An 18,060-nucleotide genomic window follows, 5' to 3' on the forward strand; every position below is an offset into this window, starting at 1 on the left:
CCCCATCTTTTTAACTTTGAAAGACATTACACATCAATTTCTAATGACTAAATGCACTCTAAGCAGGACAATGTGTAAATCAACACATAAATAAACACTTGGGAGTTATAGGTTACAGGAGCCTGTGTGTCGATGTCCGTGGTACCTCGAGATCCGGGCTCTCCGTTTACATTATTCATACGAAGGGTGTGACTTGTTGGCTGTTTTTTTCAGCCTGTATAAAACAACAAGTTCGCGTAAAATAAAATAGATGGAGAAGGCTATCCGGCACTCTTTGACACGGAGAGTTCCCGTAAGCCTAGTTGACAACTTGCCTACTGTCCCTTTGTGACCAGCTTTTCCTCAGAATGCCCGGTCTATGCTTGTTTTGTCTCACTGCCGTGCTCGCTGCATTCACACGGTTCGCGGAGACCGTGGGGACGGTGGTCCGATGCGAGCCGTGTGACACCGTGGCTCTCATGCAGTGCAAGCCTCTGGCAAAAGACTGCGCCGACAGGGTAAGGGAGCCTGGCTGTGGGTGCTGTCTGACGTGCGCCCTTGCGGAGGGCCAGGCGTGTGGAGTGTACACCGGGCGCTGTGGCTCCGGGCTGACTTGTCAGCACCAACCCGGGGAGACCCGACCACTGCAAGCCCTACTAGAGGGACGGGGAGCGTGCTCCAGCGTCGCGTTCAAAACACTCAGCCCCATTGCGCTCCCCACAGAGAAACAAGGTAAGCACCGTTCTATGTGTCTCTCTTTCTGTGAAGGGACTGAGCTGGGTGCCTGGGTAGGTGTGTTTCTATTAGAGAACTCTTACTGTATCCCTATTGGAGTATAGCCTGCAGTTTGGTGTTGGTGCGTTTAACAGGGCACTTCTTTCTATCAACATTAGCGCACTTAAGTTACATGACCTATTAACTCATGGCAATCGGTAGTATCTAGCTACTCAGCGGACTGCGACTGCCTTGTGACCCGCTTTCCATGAGTGCTGTGCAGTAGCCCTGCACACCCCTCTGGCAGGTTCGGGTGACTGTTGCAAATTGCAACGCATGGTTCAATTCATTCAATACTAAGAAGGTGTTCTTAATAGTCCGTTTACTTAGTCTAAATCTGTAAGTATAGACCGCTTAACTACAACATTCTCGGTAATGGTAACATCCTCTTTTTACTTGCTATGACTGTCCGTTTACTTAGTCTAAATCTGTAAGTATAGACCGCTTAACTACAACATTCTCGGTAATGGTAACATCCTCTTTTTACTTGCTATGACTGTGGTATATTATTGTTTACCTTAGTTTAATACACTGACTGTAAGTCGCACTGGATACAAGTGTCTGCTAAATGGTCAAAATGTAAATGTAAAAATGAACACTTGTAAAACACACTGCTGGTTATTATTCTAATGACCTTAGTCCGCAAACAAGGGCACATTTGATCAGAATACAAACAGTTTGAGGGCGGAGCTCGCTGGAATAATTACCCAGCAGTGTGCTTTGCAAGTTTTCGTAAGACATTTACATTTTAATAATTTAGCAGATGCTCTTGTCCAGAGCATAGTCAGTGCATTCAGCTGTGGTTGATTTAAAAAACACAGTCATAGCAAGTAGTAGCTGTCTAAGTATCTGTAACCGTTACAGGGAATGATGTTGTAGTTAACCATACATTGGCCTTCATAATACCTATTATTATTACTAAAATACCTTTTGAATGTAATTATGTAATGAGTTAGTTAGTGTAAAGTATGTCACTATAATGTTGATAGTGACTTGCGGCCAGCTTATTTGAGGTTACTGGAAAATGCAGTGCAATGACACAGAACAATGCTTTTACGTTAGCTGTATGTTTTGTGTGAAAGTAAATGTTGCTGACAGCGTGCTGGTGTGTTACAGTATATTTGTTTAATTAGATGGGATTAGTGCAAGCAGGTTGGCTGCTAGGTATTTGTATATAGTGCCTTCGGAAAGTATTCAGACTCCGTTACTTTTTCCACATTTTCTTACATTACAGCCTCAAAATTGAGCTCGGGTGCATCCTGTTTCCATTGATCATCCTTGAGATGTTTCTACAACTTGATTGGAGTCTGCCTGTGGTAAATTCAATTGATTGGACATGATTTGGAACGGCTCACACCTGTCTATATAAGGTCCCCACAGAGCAGAAACAAAGCCATGAGGTTGAAGGAATTGTCTGTAGGGCTCCGAGACAGGATTGTGTCGAGGCACAGATCTGGGGAAAGGTACAAACAACTGTCTGCAGCATTGAAGGTCCCCAAGAACACAGTGGCCTCCATCATTCTTAAATAGATGAAGTTTGGAACCACCAAGACTCTTCCTAGAGCAAGCCGCCCCGGCCAAACTGAGCAATGGGGGGAGAAGGGCCTTGGTCAGGGAGTTGACCAATAACCCTATGGTCACTCTGACAGAATTCTAGAGTTCCTCTGTGGAGATAGGAGAACCTTCCAGAAGGACAACCATCTCTGCAGCACCCCACCAATCAGACCTTTATGCTAGAGTGGCCAGACGGAAGCCACTCCTCACTAAAATGCACATGACAGCCTAATTGGAGTTTTGCACCTAAAGGACTCTCAGACCATGAGAAACAAGATTCAAGATTGAACTATTTGGCCTGAATGCCAAGTGTCACGTCTGGAGGAAACCTGGCACCATCAAATCAAAGTTTATTTGTCACGTCCAACGAATAGACCTTACAGTGAAATACTTACTTACAGGCTCTAACCAACAGTGCAATTAAAAAAGAAAGTGTATTAGGTGAACAATAGATAAGTAAAGAAATAAAAACAACATTAAAAAAGGCCTTGTCGGACTGATTGAGGTTGTACATGTAGGTATGGTTAAAGTGACTATACATATATGATGAACAGAGAGTAGCAGTAGAGTAAAGAGGGGTTGGTGGGTGGTGGGACACAATGCAGAGAGTCCGGGTAGCCACCGGTTAGTCGGGCTAATTGAGGTAGTATGTACATTAATGTATAGTTAAAGTGACTATGCATATATGATAAAAAGAGAGTAGCAACAGCCAGGACAATGCAAGAGTGGCTTTGTCATAAACAAATCTATAATAATAATAATATAATATATGCCATTTAGCAGACGCTTTTATCCAAAGCGACTTACAGTCATGTGTGCATACATTCTACGTATAGGTGGTCCCGGGAATCGAACCCACTACCCTGGCGTTACAAGCGCCATGCTCTACCAACTGAGCTACAGAAGGACCACGAGTATAACACATCGCAAGCTCCCAGCTACTACAGTTGAAGTCGGAAGTTTCTATATACCTTAGCCAAATACATTTAAACTCAGTTCTTCACAAGTCCTGACATTTAATCCTAATAAATATTCCCTGTCTTAGGTCAGTTAGGATCACCACTTTATTTTAATAATGTGAAATGTCAGAATAATAGTAGAGTGATTTATTTCAGCTTTTATTTCTTTCATCACATTCCCAGTGGGTCAGAAGTTTACATACACTCAATTAGTATTTGTTAGCATTGCCTTTAAATTGTTTTACTTGGGTCAAACATGTCGGGTAGCCTTCCACAAGCTTCCCACAATAAGTTGGGTGAATTTTGCCCCATTCCACCTGACAAGGCTGGTATAACTGGGTCAGGTTTGTAGGCCTCCTTGCTTGCTCATGCTTTTTCAGTTCTGCCCACACATTCTATGGGATTGAGGTCAGGGCTTTGTGATGGCCACTCCAATACCTTGACTTTGTTGTCCTTAAGCCATGTTGCACAACTTTGGAAGTATCCTTGGGGTCATTGTCCATTTGGAAGACCCAATTGTGACCAAGCTTTAACTTCCTGATTGATATCTTGAGATGTTGCTTCAATATATCCACATAATTTTCCTTCCTTCAATGCCATCTATTTTGTGATGTGCACCAGTCCCTCTTGCAGCAAAGCACCCCCAAAACATGATGCTGCCACCCCCATGCTTCACGGTTGGGATGGTGTTCTTCGGCTTGCAAGCCTCCCCCTTTTTCCTCCAAACATAACGATGGTCATTATGACCAAAAAGTTATATTTTTGTTTCTTCAGACCAGAGGTCATTTTTCCAAAAAGTACAATCTTTGTCCCCATGTGCAGTTGAAAACCGTAGTCTGGCTTTTCTTACGGCGGTTTTGGAGCATTGGCTTCTACCTTGCTGAGCGGCCTTTCAGGTTATGTCGATATAGGACTTGTTTTACTGTTGATATAGATACTTTTGTACCTGTTTCCTCCAGCATCTTCATAAGGTCTTTTGCTGTTGTTCTGGGATTGATTTGCACTTTTCGCAATAAATTACGTTTATCTCTAGGAGACAGAACGCGTCTCCTTCCTGAGAGGTATGGCGGCTGCGTGGTCCCATGGTGTTTATACTTGCGTACTATTGTTTGTACAGATGAACGTGGTACCTTCAAGCATTTGGAAGTTGCTCCCGAGGATGAACCTGACTTGTGGAGGTCTACAATTGTTTTTCTGAGTTCTTGGCTAGTTTCTTTTGATTTTCCCATGATGTCAAGCAAAGAGGCACTGAGCATGAAGGTAGGACTTGAAATACATCCACAGGTACACCTCCAATTGACTCATAGTATGTGAAGTATGTAAATCAGAAGCTTCTAAAGCCATGACATCATTATCTGGCATTTTCCAAGCTGTTTAAAGGCACAGTCAACTTAGTGTATGTAAACTTCTGATCCACTGGAATTGTGACACAGTGAATTATAAGTGAAATTATCTGTCTGTAAACGATTGTTGGAAAAATGACTTGTGTCATGCACAAAGTGGATGTCCTAACCGACTTATCAAAACTGTAGTTCACATACTCCACACTCCAGTGGTTGAACATTTTTATATTGTTACTACTGCTCCAGACATAAATTATCTGCAGATAATTTATAAAACATTCTCTGAAGATGGTAATTTCTCACTGCAGGAACAATATAGTGACGAGAGAGCCTCATTCCGGTCCATACAATTTTTTTTCAGTGCGTTACATTTTGTCATTATTCTTTTTGCAGGCCATCTAATAGTCTGGTCAGGTTAAAATGTATTTGAACTCACATTTGACTTAGTCTTTAAATTAGATTTTAGTTCAATTTCTAAGCATTACTGAATGAGATAAAGAAAAGACTCGGAATGCCCATCACTAGCAGTTGATCACTAGCACATTAGAGGCTGCTGCCTATATGAATAGACTTAAAATCACTGGCCACTTTAATAGTGTTTACATATTTTGCATTACTCATCTCATATGTATATACTGTATTCTATTATATTCTACTGTATCTTAGTCTATGCCGCTCTGACATTGCTCGTCCTTATATTTAGATATTCTTAACTCCATTCCTTTACTTATAGTTGTATATATTGGGTATATGTTATTAGATATTACATGTTAGATATTACTTGTTAGATATTACTGCGCTGTCGGAGCTAGAAACACAAGCATTTTGCTACACACGCAATAACATCTGCTAAACACGTGTATGTGACCAATAAAATGTGATTTGATACGTAATTTAGGAAAATATCAAACATAATCTGGGGAGAAAAATCACAGATTTTATAGGGCACCCTTAGAGTTTTTGTGAACCATTATTTTAACAGGTATATTGACAGAAGACACAGTGCACTACATTATCTTGTACCTGGAGAAGAGTTGCTGGTGAACGGAGAAGAGAAGAATGTGCCTATTCGATAGCTAGGAAAAGATTAGTAGCTTGTGACATGTTTCATTTTTAAAAGTAGCTGTCATGTAAGGGTGTCTAGAATGATGGAGTTGATGTGTACCATAACCAGCCTTTCAAAGCACTTCACAGATGTGAGGGCTACAGGGCGGTAGTTATTGTGGCATAAAAAGTTATTCTTAATGATGCGATGTGAACCGGGGAGGGACGACGGGTGCGCTCGGTTATTAGCAGCAGAACAAGGCGGTAGGAACCAGGGAGGGTGGGAACCCACGCAGAAGGCTCAGGGGCCTTGTAGTAGCTGACGCACACATACTAATATAGACTTGGCACATATATCACATCCATGTGAACCACTACTTTCTTCACCTTGCATTATCATGAGGAAAAGGGTATATTTGCCTAGTTAAAAAAAGGTGAAATAAAATACAAGGATGGATCCCAAATGGCACCCTATTCCCTATACAGTGCACCTTGGTCAAAAGTACTGCACTATGTAGGGTGTCATTTGGGATACAAATTAAAAAGTACAGACCCAGGTATGTGTGTGTCGGGGACCTTTAACAGAATGTGACTGGCCGAACGGGTGTTCTATGTGGAGGATGAGGGCTGCAGTATAAATCTCAGATAGGGGAGAATGAGGCCTAAGAGGGTTTTATAAATAAGCATCAACCAGTGGGTCTTGTGGCAGGTATGCAGAGATGACCAGTTTACAAAAAGAGTATAGAGTGGAGTGATGTGTCCTGTAAGGAGCATTGGTGGCAAATCTGATGGACGAATGGTAAAGAGCCTCTTGCCGCTCGAGAGCACCCTGACCTGCCGATCTATAAATTACGTCTCGATAATCTAGCATGGGCAGGATGGTCATCTGAATCAGGGTTAGTTTAGCAGCTGGGGTGAAAGAGGAGTAATTACGAGCCATTATGTGTTACTGCATGTGAAGGTTACAGATTCAGATCATTTTATAGCCAAAATGATCATGTAAAGGCAGCCATGATTGGGATCTCTTCATCTGAGGGGTAGTGTTCAGGTGTGTTTGCTGACAGGCAATATAGATTAAATGCCTGGTGAATAGAGGTATATGCCCATACTGTATGCTAGAATCCCAAATGACACCCTACTCAGTACACTACTGTGACCAAAGCACACAGAACTGAAATACAATAGAATGTCATTTGGGACAGGGATAATGACTCTCTCTCTCTCTCTGTCTCTCTCTGTCTCTCTCTCTCTCTCTCTCTGTCTCTCTCTCTCTGTCTCTGTCTCTGTCTCTCTCTCTCTCTCTCTCTCTCTCTCTCTCTCTCTCTCTCTCTGTCTCTGTCTCTCTCTGTCTCTCTCTCTCTCTCTCTCTCTCTCTCTCTCTCTCTCTCTCTCTCTCTCTCTCTCTCTCTCTCTCTCTCTCTCTCTCTCTCTCTCTCTCTCTCTCTCTCTCTCTCTCTCTCTGTCTCTCTGCTGTTTACCCCACTGCCATTAGAAAAACAAGTTGCGTAAGATATTATACAGAAAAAAAATTCAGTAGAGGATTACATTGCAAATAAATTGTGATGTTCTTCATGAATCCAAAAATAGACTGGTCTCTCCCCTTGGATTCTTTACACTTTTTTCAGTTTTCTTTAAGGAGTTAGTCGAAGCGATTTGCCTTATTTCTGGGTGAAGGTGACGGACAGAGCATCTATATCTATTCTATTGTTATGTTGTTGTCGCCATGGCGCTATTAACAGTTACGTCGATGTGGGAAACAATTTGACCCATGTGGGAGCGTGTGCTGCCTGGTTACCATGGTTACTAATTGATCAAGTTGTCAGGAAAGGGTAGGGTGCCACCCGCCCATCCCTGTTCACGGCTCTGCAACACAAAATCTGGTTCTACTTAATCCTTACAACGTGTTTGTGTGTGCATGTGTGTGAATTTGTAAGCGTAACTGTGTGTGTGTGTGTGTGTGTGCCCTTTTGTGGTCATGTGTGTATTTGAATACATGACTGCTTGTATGTGTGTTTGTTTGTGTGTGTGTGTAGGTGCATGCATGCGTACTGTATGTGTGTGCACGTAGTATGTGCAGGGTTGGGTGAGTGAATTTGTAAATATAAGCTGTAATAGTTACTACACTTCTGGGTTATTTGGTAACCCAGCACTGGGTAAATGTTGTACTGAAAACACACTGGGTTATTTTGACCAAGCCAGTTTGGTTGGGTGAATAACCGAACATGTTGTTCTGTAATTTAACCATCAATTAGGTTATTTTCACGTTCATGCTGGGTTGAACCAACAGCTGTGTCTTTTTTAAATCAAATCAAATCAAATGTATTTCTAAAGCCCTTCCTACATCAGCTGATATCTCAACGTGCTGTACAGAAACCCAGCCTAAAACCCCAAACAGCAAGCAATGCAGGTGTAGAAGCACGCATGTTAATGATTTAATGAGGGATTAAAATGAACATATCAATGAGCATACACCTTTCTCTTGGTTGTAAATACAACAAAGTATTTTAAAGTGGGTTATTTTCAGGAGATGTGGCTTATTGCGAGTGTGGCTTTCAGATAGTTCATTTTTGCTGATAAGTTGGTACAATGCAAATATAAATGTGCAATAAATAGGTTTGCACATGACATATTTTAATATAATATTAGTAACATGAGTATTTACATATTGTAGTAATGTGGGATTTGCATAGGCTTATAAGGAACTACAGTTGTCTCATTAAAGCTACAAATATAGTGTTCCCTTCTAATGAGGAACTGATTTAAATCTGGGTCACTAGATGGGTGCAATTAATTATCAGGTAGAACAGAAAACCAGCAGTAGATTTTATATGGTAAGAGTTGACTACCCCTGCTCTAGAGTCTTTCCATAGAGGGATCATGTGTTTGAACACTACAGATTGTATATGGTAAGAGTTGACTACCCCTGCTCTAGAGTCTTTCCATAGAGGGATCATGTGTTTGAACACTACAGATTGTATATGGTAAGAGTTGACTACCCCTGCTCTAGAGTCTTTCCATAGAGGGATCATGTGTTTGAACACTACAGATTGTATATGGTAAGAGTTGACTACCCCTGCTCTAGAGTCTTTCCATAGAGGGATCATGTGTTTGAACACTACAGATTGTATATGGTAAGAGTTGACTACCCCTGCTCTAGAGTCTTTCCATAGAGGGGTCATGTGTTTGAACACTACAGATTGTATATGGTAAGAGTTGACTACCCCTGCTCTAGAGTCTTTCCATAGAGGGATCATGTGTTTGAACACTACAGATTGTATATGGTAAGAGTTGACTACCCCTGCTCTAGAGTCTTTCCATAGAGGGATCATGTGTTTGAACACTACAGATTGTATATGGTAAGAGTTGACTACCCCTGCTCTAGAGTCTTTCCATAGAGGGATCATGTGTTTGAACACTACAGATTGTATATGGTAAGAGTTGACTACCCCTGCTCTAGAGTCTTTCCATAGAGGGATCATGTGTTTGAACACTACAGATTGTATATGGTAAGAGTTGACTACCCCTGCTCTAGAGTCTTTCCATAGAGGGATCATGTGTTTGAACACTACAGATTGTATATGGTAAGAGTTGACTACCCCTGCTCTAGAGTCTTTCCATAGAGGGATCATGTGTTTGAACACTACAGATTGTATTGTTATATAGGTAGAGGGATCATGTGTTTGAACACTACAGATTGTATATGGTAAGAGTTGACTACCCCTGCTCTAGAGTCTTTCCATAGAGGGATCATGTGTTTGAACACTACAGATTGTATATGGTAAGAGTTGACTACCCCTGCTCTAGAGTCTTTCCATAGAGGGATCATGTGTTTGAACACTACAGATTGTATATGGTAAGAGTTGACTACCCCTGCTCTAGAGTCTTTCCATAGAGGGATCATGTGTTTGAACACTACAGATTGTATATGGTAAGAGTTGACTACCCCTGCTCTAGAGTCTTTCCATAGAGGGATCATGTGTTTGAACACTACAGATTGTATATGGTAAGAGTTGACTACCCCTGCTCTAGAGTCTTTCCATAGAGGGATCATGTGTTTGAACACTACAGATTGTATATGGTAAGAGTTGACTACCCCTGCTCTAGAGTCTTTCCATAGAGGGATCATGTGTTTGAACACTACAGATTGTATATGGTAAGAGTTGACTACCCCTGCTCTAGAGTCTTTCCATAGAGGGATCATGTGTTTGAACACTACAGATTGTATATGGTAAGAGTTGACTACCCCTGCTCTAGAGTCTTTCCATAGAGGGATCATGTGTTTGAACACTACAGATTGTATATGGTAAGAGTTGACTACCCCTGCTCTAGAGTCTTTCCATAGAGGGATCATGTGTTTGAACACTACAGATTGTATATGGTAAGAGTTGACTACCCCTGCTCTAGAGTCTTTCCATAGAGGGATCATGTGTTTGAACACTACAGATTGTATATGGTAAGAGTTGACTACCCCTGCTCTAGAGTCTTTCCATAGAGGGATCATGTGTTTGAACACTACAGATTGTATATGGTAAGAGTTGACTACCCCTGCTCTAGAGTCTTTCCATAGAGGGGTCATGTGTTTGAACACTACAGATTGTATATGGTAAGAGTTGACTACCCCTGCTCTAGAGTCTTTCCATAGAGGGATCATGTGTTTGAACACTACAGATTGTATATGGTAAGAGTTGACTACCCCTGCTCTAGAGTCTTTCCATAGAGGGATCATGTGTTTGAACACTACAGATTGTATATGGTAAGAGTTGACTACCCCTGCTCTAGAGTCTTTCCATAGAGGGGTCATGTGTTTGAACACTACAGATTGTATATGGTAAGAGTTGACTACCCCTGCTCTAGAGTCTTTCCATAGAGGGATCATGTGTTTGAACACTACAGATTGTATATGGTAAGAGTTGACTACCCCTGCTCTAGAGTCTTTCCATAGAGGGATCATGTGTTTGAACACTACAGATTGTATATGGTAAGAGTTGACTACCCCTGCTCTAGAGTCTTTCCATAGAGGGTCATGTGTTTTCCTACCCTGCTCTAGAGTCTTTCCATAGAGGGATCATGTGTTTGAACACTACAGATTGTATATGGAGGGACCCCTCATGTCTTTGTTTGAACACTACAGATTGTATATGGTAAGAGTTGACTACCCCTGCTCTAGAGTCTTTCCATAGAGGGATCATGTGTTTGAACACTACAGATTGTATATGGTAAGAGTTGACTACCCCTGCTCTAGAGTCTTTCCATAGAGGGAGTGTTTCCATTGTATATGAGCTCTAGAGTCTTTCCATGTGTTTGAACACTACAGATTGTATATGGTAAGAGTTGACTACCCCTGCTCTAGAGTCTTTCCATAGAGGGATCATGTGTTTGAACACTACAGATTGTATATGGTAAGAGTTGACTACCCCTGCTCTAGAGTCTTTCCATAGAGGATCATGTGTTTGAACACTACAGATTGTATTTGAGTTGACTACCCCTGCTCTAGAGTCTTTCCATAGAGGGATCATGTGTTTGAACACTACAGATTGTATATGGTAAGAGTTGACTACCCCTGCTCTAGAGTCTTTCCATAGAGGGATCATGTGTTTGAACACTACAGATTGTATATGGTAAGAGTTGACTACCCCTGCTCTAGAGTCTTTCCATAGAGGGATCATGTGTTTGAACACTACAGATTGTATATGGTAAGAGTGACTACCCCTGCTCTAGAGTCTTTCCATAGAGGGGTCATGTGTTTGAACACTACAGATTGTATATGGTAAGAGTTGACTACCCCTGCTCTAGAGTCTTTCCATAGAGGGATCATGTGTTTGAACACTACAGATTGTATATGGTAAGAGTTGACTACCCCTGCTCTAGAGTCTTTCCATAGAGGGATCATGTGTTTGAACACTACAGATTGTATATGGTAAGAGTTGACTACCCCTGCTCTAGAGTCTTTCCATAGAGGGATCATGTGTTTGAACACTACAGATTGTATATGGTAAGAGTTGACTACCCCTGCTCTAGAGTCTTTCCATAGAGGGGTCATGTGTTTGAACACTACAGATTGTATATGGTAAGAGTTGACTACCCCTGCTCTAGAGTCTTTCCATAGAGGGGTCATGTGTTTGAACACTACAGATTGTATATGGTAAGAGTTGACTACCCCTGCTCTAGAGTCTTTCCATAGAGGGATCATGTGTTTGAACACTACAGATTGTATATGGTAAGAGTTGACTACCCCTGCTCTAGAGTCTTTCCATAGAGGGATCATGTGTTTGAACACTACAGATTGTATATGGTAAGAGTTGACTACCCCTGCTCTAGAGTCTTTCCATAGAGGGATCATGTGTTTGAACACTACAGATGGAAGTTGGCCGATCAGCATTAATGAATGGAATGGTTTGGACACACCTACTCTATGTACTATATACAGTACCAGTCAAAGGTTTGGACACACCTACTCTATGTACTATATACAGTACCAGTCAAAGGTTTGGACACACCTACTCTATGTACTATATACAGTACCAGTCAAAGGTTTGGACACACCTACTCTATGTACTATATACAGTACCAGTCAAAGGTTTGGACACACCTACTTTATGTACTATATACAGTACCAGTCAAAGGTTTGGACACACGTACTCTATGTACTATATACAGTACCAGTCAAAGGTTTGGACACACCTACTCTATGTACTATATACAGTACCAGTCAAAGGTTTGGACACACGTACTCTATGTACTATATACAGTACCAGTCAAAGGTTTGGACACACCTACTCTATGTACTATATACAGTACCAGTCAAAGGTTTGGACACACGTACTCTATGTACTATATACAGTACCAGTCAAAGGTTTGGACACACCTACTCTATGTACTATATACAGTACCAGTCAAAGGTTTGGACACACCTACTCTATGTACTATATACTGTACCAGTCAAAGGTTTGGACACACCTACTCATTGTACTATACAGGTACCAGTCAAAGGTTTGGACACACCTACTCATTCCAGGTTTTTTTTTTTTTTTTTTTACTATGTTCTACATTGTAGAATAATAATGAAGACATCAAAACTATGAAATAACACATATGGAATCATGTAGTAACCAACAAAAGTGTTAAACAGATAAAAACTTATGTTATATTTGAGGTTCTTCAAAGTAGCCACCCTTTGCCTTGATGACAGTTTTGCACACTCTTGGCTTTCTCTCAACCAGCTTCATGAGGTAGTTACCTGGAATGCATTTCAATTAAGAGGCGTGCCTTGTTAAAAATTAATTTGCTTTGAAACAATCAGTTGTGTTGTGACAAGGTAGAGGTGGTATACAAAAGATAGCCCAATTTGGCAAGAACAGCTCAAATAAGCAAAGAGAAACAACAGTCCATCATTACTTTAAGACATGAAGGTCAGTCAATGTGGAACATTTCAAGAACAGTCACAAAAGCCATCAAGCGCTATGATGAAACTGGCTCTCATGAGGACTGCCACACGAAAAGAAAGACTCAGAATTACCTCTGCAGCAGAGGTTAAGCTCATTAGAGTTACCAGCCTCAGAAATTGCATCCCAAATAAATGCTTCAAAGAGTTCAAGTAACAGACACATCTCAACATCAACTGTTCAGAGGAGACTGTGTGAATTGCTGCAAAGAAACCACTACTAAAGGACACCAATAAGAAGAAGAGACTTGCTTGGGCCATGAAACACAAGCAATGGACATTAGACCGGTGGAAATCTGTCCTTTTGTCTGATGAGTCTAAATGAGAGATGTTTGGTTCCAGCCGCTGTGTCTTTGTGAGACGCAGAGTAGGTGAACGGATGATCTCCGTATGTGTGGTTCCCACCGTGAAGCTTGGAGGAGGAGGTGTGATGGTGTGGAGGTGCATTGTTGGTGACACTGTCTGTGATGTATTTAGAATTCAAGGCACACTTAACCAGCATGGCTACCACATCATCCCATCTGGTTTGCTCTTACTGGCACTATCATTTCAACAGGACAACGACCCAACACACCTCCAGGCTGTGTAAGGACTATAAGACTTTTGGAAAAGCATTTCAGGTGAAGCGGGTTGAGAGAATGCCAAGAGTGTGCAAAGCTGTCATCATGGCCAAGGTTGGCTACTTTGAGGAATCTCAAATATTAACTATATTTTGATTTGTTAAAAACTTTTGTGGTTACTACATGATTCCATATTTCATAGTTTTGATGTCTCCAATATTATTCTACAATACAGAAAATATAAACAATAAAGAAAAACCCTTGAATGAGTACCTGTGTCCATACTTTTGACTGGTACTGTACGTGTTCCATTATTGGGTTATAACAGTTCATAGGTCAAACCATATGGATGCTATAGACATTTTTGTGAGAAGACTGATTTTTGGGATGCCTAATGGACTGACTGACACCGATAGTTGCGGAAGGCCGATATCAGTGAATGTGGTGGATTGAGACGCAGACCCTGGAAAAAACACATACAGTGGGGCAAAAAAGTATTTAGTCAGCCACCAATTGTGCAAGTTCTCCCACTTAAAAAGATGAGAGAGGCCTGTAATTTTCATCATAGATACACTTCAACTATGACAGACAATTATTTGCAAATTATGGTGGAAAATAAGTATTTGGTAAATAACAAAAGTTAATCTCAATACTTTGTTATATACCCTTTGTTGGCAATGACAGAGGTCAAATGTTTTCTGTAAGTCTTCACAAGGTTTTCACACACTGTTGCTGGTATTTTGGCCCATTCCTCCATGCAGATCTCCTCTAGAGCAGTGATGTTTTGGGGCTGTTGCTGGGCAACACGGACTTTCAACTCCCTCCTAAGATTTTCTATGGGGTTGAGATCTGGAGACTGGCTAGGCCACTCCAGGACCTTGAAATGCTTCTTACGAAGCCACTCCTTCGTTGCCCGGGCGGTGTGTTTGGGATCATTGTCATTCTGAAAGACCCAGCCACGTTTCATCTTCAATGCCCTTGCTGATGGAAGGAGGTTTTCACTCAAAATCTCACGATACATGGCCCCATTCATTCTTTCCTTTACACGGATCAGTCGTCCTGGTCCCTTTGCAGAAAAACAGCCCCAAAGCATGATGTTTCCACCCCCATACTTCACAGTAGGTATGGGGTTCTTTGGATGCAACTCAGCATTCTTTGTCCTCCAAACACGACGAGTTGAGTTTTTACCAAAAAGTTATATTTTGGTTTCATCTGACATTCTCCCAATCTTCTTCTGGATCATCCAAATGCTCTCTAGCAAACTTCAGACGGGCCTGGACATGTACTGGCTTAAGCAGGGTGACACGTCTGGCACTGCAGGATTTGAGTCCCTGGCGGCGTAGTGTGTTACTGATGGTAGGCTTTGTTACTTTGGTCCCAGCTCTCTGCAGGTCATTCACTAGGGCCCCCCATGTGGTTCTGGGATTTTTGCTCACCGTTCTTGTGATCATTTTGACCCCACGGGGTGAGATCTTGCGTGGAGCCCCAGATCTAGGGAGATTATCAGTGGTCTTGTATGTCTTCCATTTCCTAATAATTTCTCCCACAGTTGATTTCTTCAAACCAAGCTGCTTACCTATTGCAGATTCAGTCTTCCCAGCCTGGTGCAGGTCTACAATTTTGTTTCTGGTGTCCTTTGACAGCTCTTTGGTCTTGGCCATAGTGGAGTTTGGAGTGTGACTGTTTTGAGGTTGTGGACAGGTGAAGTTTGCTAGAGAGCATTTGGATGATCCAGAAGAAGATTGGGAGAATGTCAGGTGTATTTTATACTGATAACAAGTTCAAACAGGTGCCATTCATACAGGTAACAAGTGGAGGACAGAGGAGCCTCTTAAAGAAGAAGTTACAGATCTGTGAGGGCCAGAAATCTTGCTTGTTGTAGGTGACCAAATACTTATTTTCCACCATAATTTGCAAATAAATTCATAAAAAATCCTACAATGTGATTTTCTGGATTTTTCTTTCTCATTTTGTCTGTCATAGTTGAAGTGTACCTATGATGAAAATTACAGGCCTTTCTCATCTTTTTAAGTGGGAGAACTTGCACAATTGTGGCTGACTAAATACTTTTTTTGCCCCACTGTATCTAGCTTTAACAGAAATATTTTTATCAAACAAATATACAATGCTAATTACATTTCGCGCAGGGATGTGGAAATTGAGAGGATTAACATGTGAAATCAAGAGGATTAACATGTGATAACAATTCAACAGAACAGATTAACAAGAATGATGTTTACTCTCACAAGTGGCCAAAATAACTATCTGAAAGCCTCTCCCCTAAGTGACGCTTCCAGTCTACTGATCGAGGTCTTGTTTCCCAGTTGCGATGTAACTGATACATTACAATGATCGCACCAGATGCATCGTTATTTACGAGCCAACTTTTTAAGTGTTTCCCAAATGATCGTGAAGAGAGAATGTTCCCTAAGTGAGTCATTTGACCATATGTCGATATGGATAGGGTTGAAAGAAAAGCAGCGCTGCACTCAGACCAGCTTTCTCCATTCAAATCTTACCTTAACATTGTAATTTTTCCACAATACTAACGACAGCTCAGCTCCTAGAGAAATTTTACTACCTATGGCTGCAAATAGGCTTTTGGGGCGGCTTATTATGCTTACCCAATAATAATGAACTAAATCAAAGATTGGGCACATCATTGCACACATGTTGTCACACATCATGAACCACAATAAGGCAAAAATGACAGATAGAAGCCTAGTTGCAAAATATAACTCGATGGATTGAACATGAAATTAATTTCAATATGATTGAAATAGGCTACATGGGTCTATATAGGCTATGTTTCTTTTAAAGACATTCTCTGGTACTTTGGAGACTAGTAAGTCTTTTTTAAACCTACCTTTTTGGTCTGGATGTGTCAATGTGTAGTTCATACATGCACATGAGCAGAATTACTGTTTTACCTCAATTAGCCACAAAATCCCTAGTTTGAAAGCAACTTTTTCTGTAAGCCATGCGTGCCATTTTCCCTACATTTACATCGAAAGGACAGCAGTGGAGAAGGTGGAAAGTTTTATGTTCCTTGGCGTACACGTCACAGACAAGCTGCAATGGTCCAACCACACAGAGTGGCGCAACAGCGTCTCTTCAACCTCAGGAGGCTGAAGAAATTTGGCGATTCACTCAAAACCCTGACAAACTTTTACAGATGCACAATCGAAAGCATCCTGTTGGGCTGTATCACAGCCTGGTAAGGTAACTGCACCGCCCTCAACCGCAAAGCTTTCCACAGGGTGGTGCGGTCAGCACAACACATCACTGGGGGCAAGCTACCTGCCCTCCATAACATCTACAGCTCCTGATGTAACAGGAAGGCCAGAAAACAAAGATAACTAAGGTCAGGGCGTGACAGTACCCCCCCCCCCCCAAAGGTGCGGACTCCCGGCCGCAAACCTAAACCTATATGGGAGGGTCTGGGTGGGCATCTAACCTTGGTGGCGACTTTGGTTCTGGACGCCGCCCCCCCCTTTACACTGAGTCCCCTCTTGTAGCACTGACCCATGGATCATTGCCAGAGGCTCTGGACTGCGGATCCTCGCCGTAGGCCCTGGGCTGGGGACCCTCGCTGCGTGGATCATCGCCAAATGTTCTGGACTGGGGACCGTTGCTGGAGACCCCGGGCTGGGGACCGTTTCTGGAGACCCCGGACTGTGGCCCGTCGTTGGAGGTTCCGGACTGTGGCCCGTCGTTGGAGGTTCCGGACTGTGGACCGTCGTCGGAGGTTCCGGACTGTGGCCCGTCGTTGGAGGTTCCGGACTGTGGCCCGTCGTCGGAGGTTCCGGACTGTGGCCCGTCGTCGGAGGTTCCGGACTGTGGCCCGTCGTTGGAGGTTCCGGACTGTGGCCCGTCGTCGGAGGTTCCGGACTGTGGACCGTCGTTGGAGGTTCCGGACTGAACTGTCGCCGCGCGCTCTGGACTGGGTACTGTCGCCGGATGCTATGGACTGCCGAGGCGCACTGTAGGCCTGGTGCCGAAACTAGTGGTACCGGGCTGGGGACACGCACCTCAGGGCGAGTGCGAGGAGAAGGAACAGGGCGTACTGGACCCTGGAGGCGTGGTGCTGGAACTGGTGGTACCGGGCTGTGGACACGCACCTCAGGGCGAGTGCGAGGAGGAGGAACAGGACGTACTGGGCTGTGGAAGCGTACTGGAGGTCTGGAGTGTAGAGCTGACACAACCCGTCCTGGCTGGATGTTTATTTTCGTCCTGTAAATGCAGGGCGCTGGCACAGGACGCACTGGGCTGTGCAGACTCACCGTGGCAGGGTCTTGTCCCCTGCCATTACCTCCTCCCAGGTCCATGATGACCTCCACTCCTCTTTCTCCCGAGTCCAAGGACACTGCTTGGTCCTTTTTTGGTGGGTTGTTCTGTCACAGTCG

At 42.7% G+C, this 18,060-nt stretch overlaps 1 protein-coding gene across 1 annotated transcript in view; it reads left to right on the forward strand.

The window, feature by feature from the left end:
• The first annotated feature begins 263 nt into the window (after window positions 1-263).
• LOC124037163 (insulin-like growth factor-binding protein 3) overlaps window positions 264-18,060 on the forward strand; it is a 101,495-nt gene continuing 83,698 nt past the window's right edge. The window contains exon 1 of the mRNA XM_046351829.1: window positions 264-711. Coding sequence (XP_046207785.1) covers window positions 348-711 — 364 coding nt within the window. The 5' untranslated portion in view covers window positions 264-347. The remainder of the gene's footprint in view (window positions 712-18,060) is intronic.

The sequence above is a fragment of the Oncorhynchus gorbuscha genome, linkage group LG06 (assembly GCF_021184085.1).
Source record: "Oncorhynchus gorbuscha isolate QuinsamMale2020 ecotype Even-year linkage group LG06, OgorEven_v1.0, whole genome shotgun sequence".
Taxonomy (NCBI): Eukaryota; Metazoa; Chordata; class Actinopteri; order Salmoniformes; family Salmonidae; genus Oncorhynchus; species Oncorhynchus gorbuscha.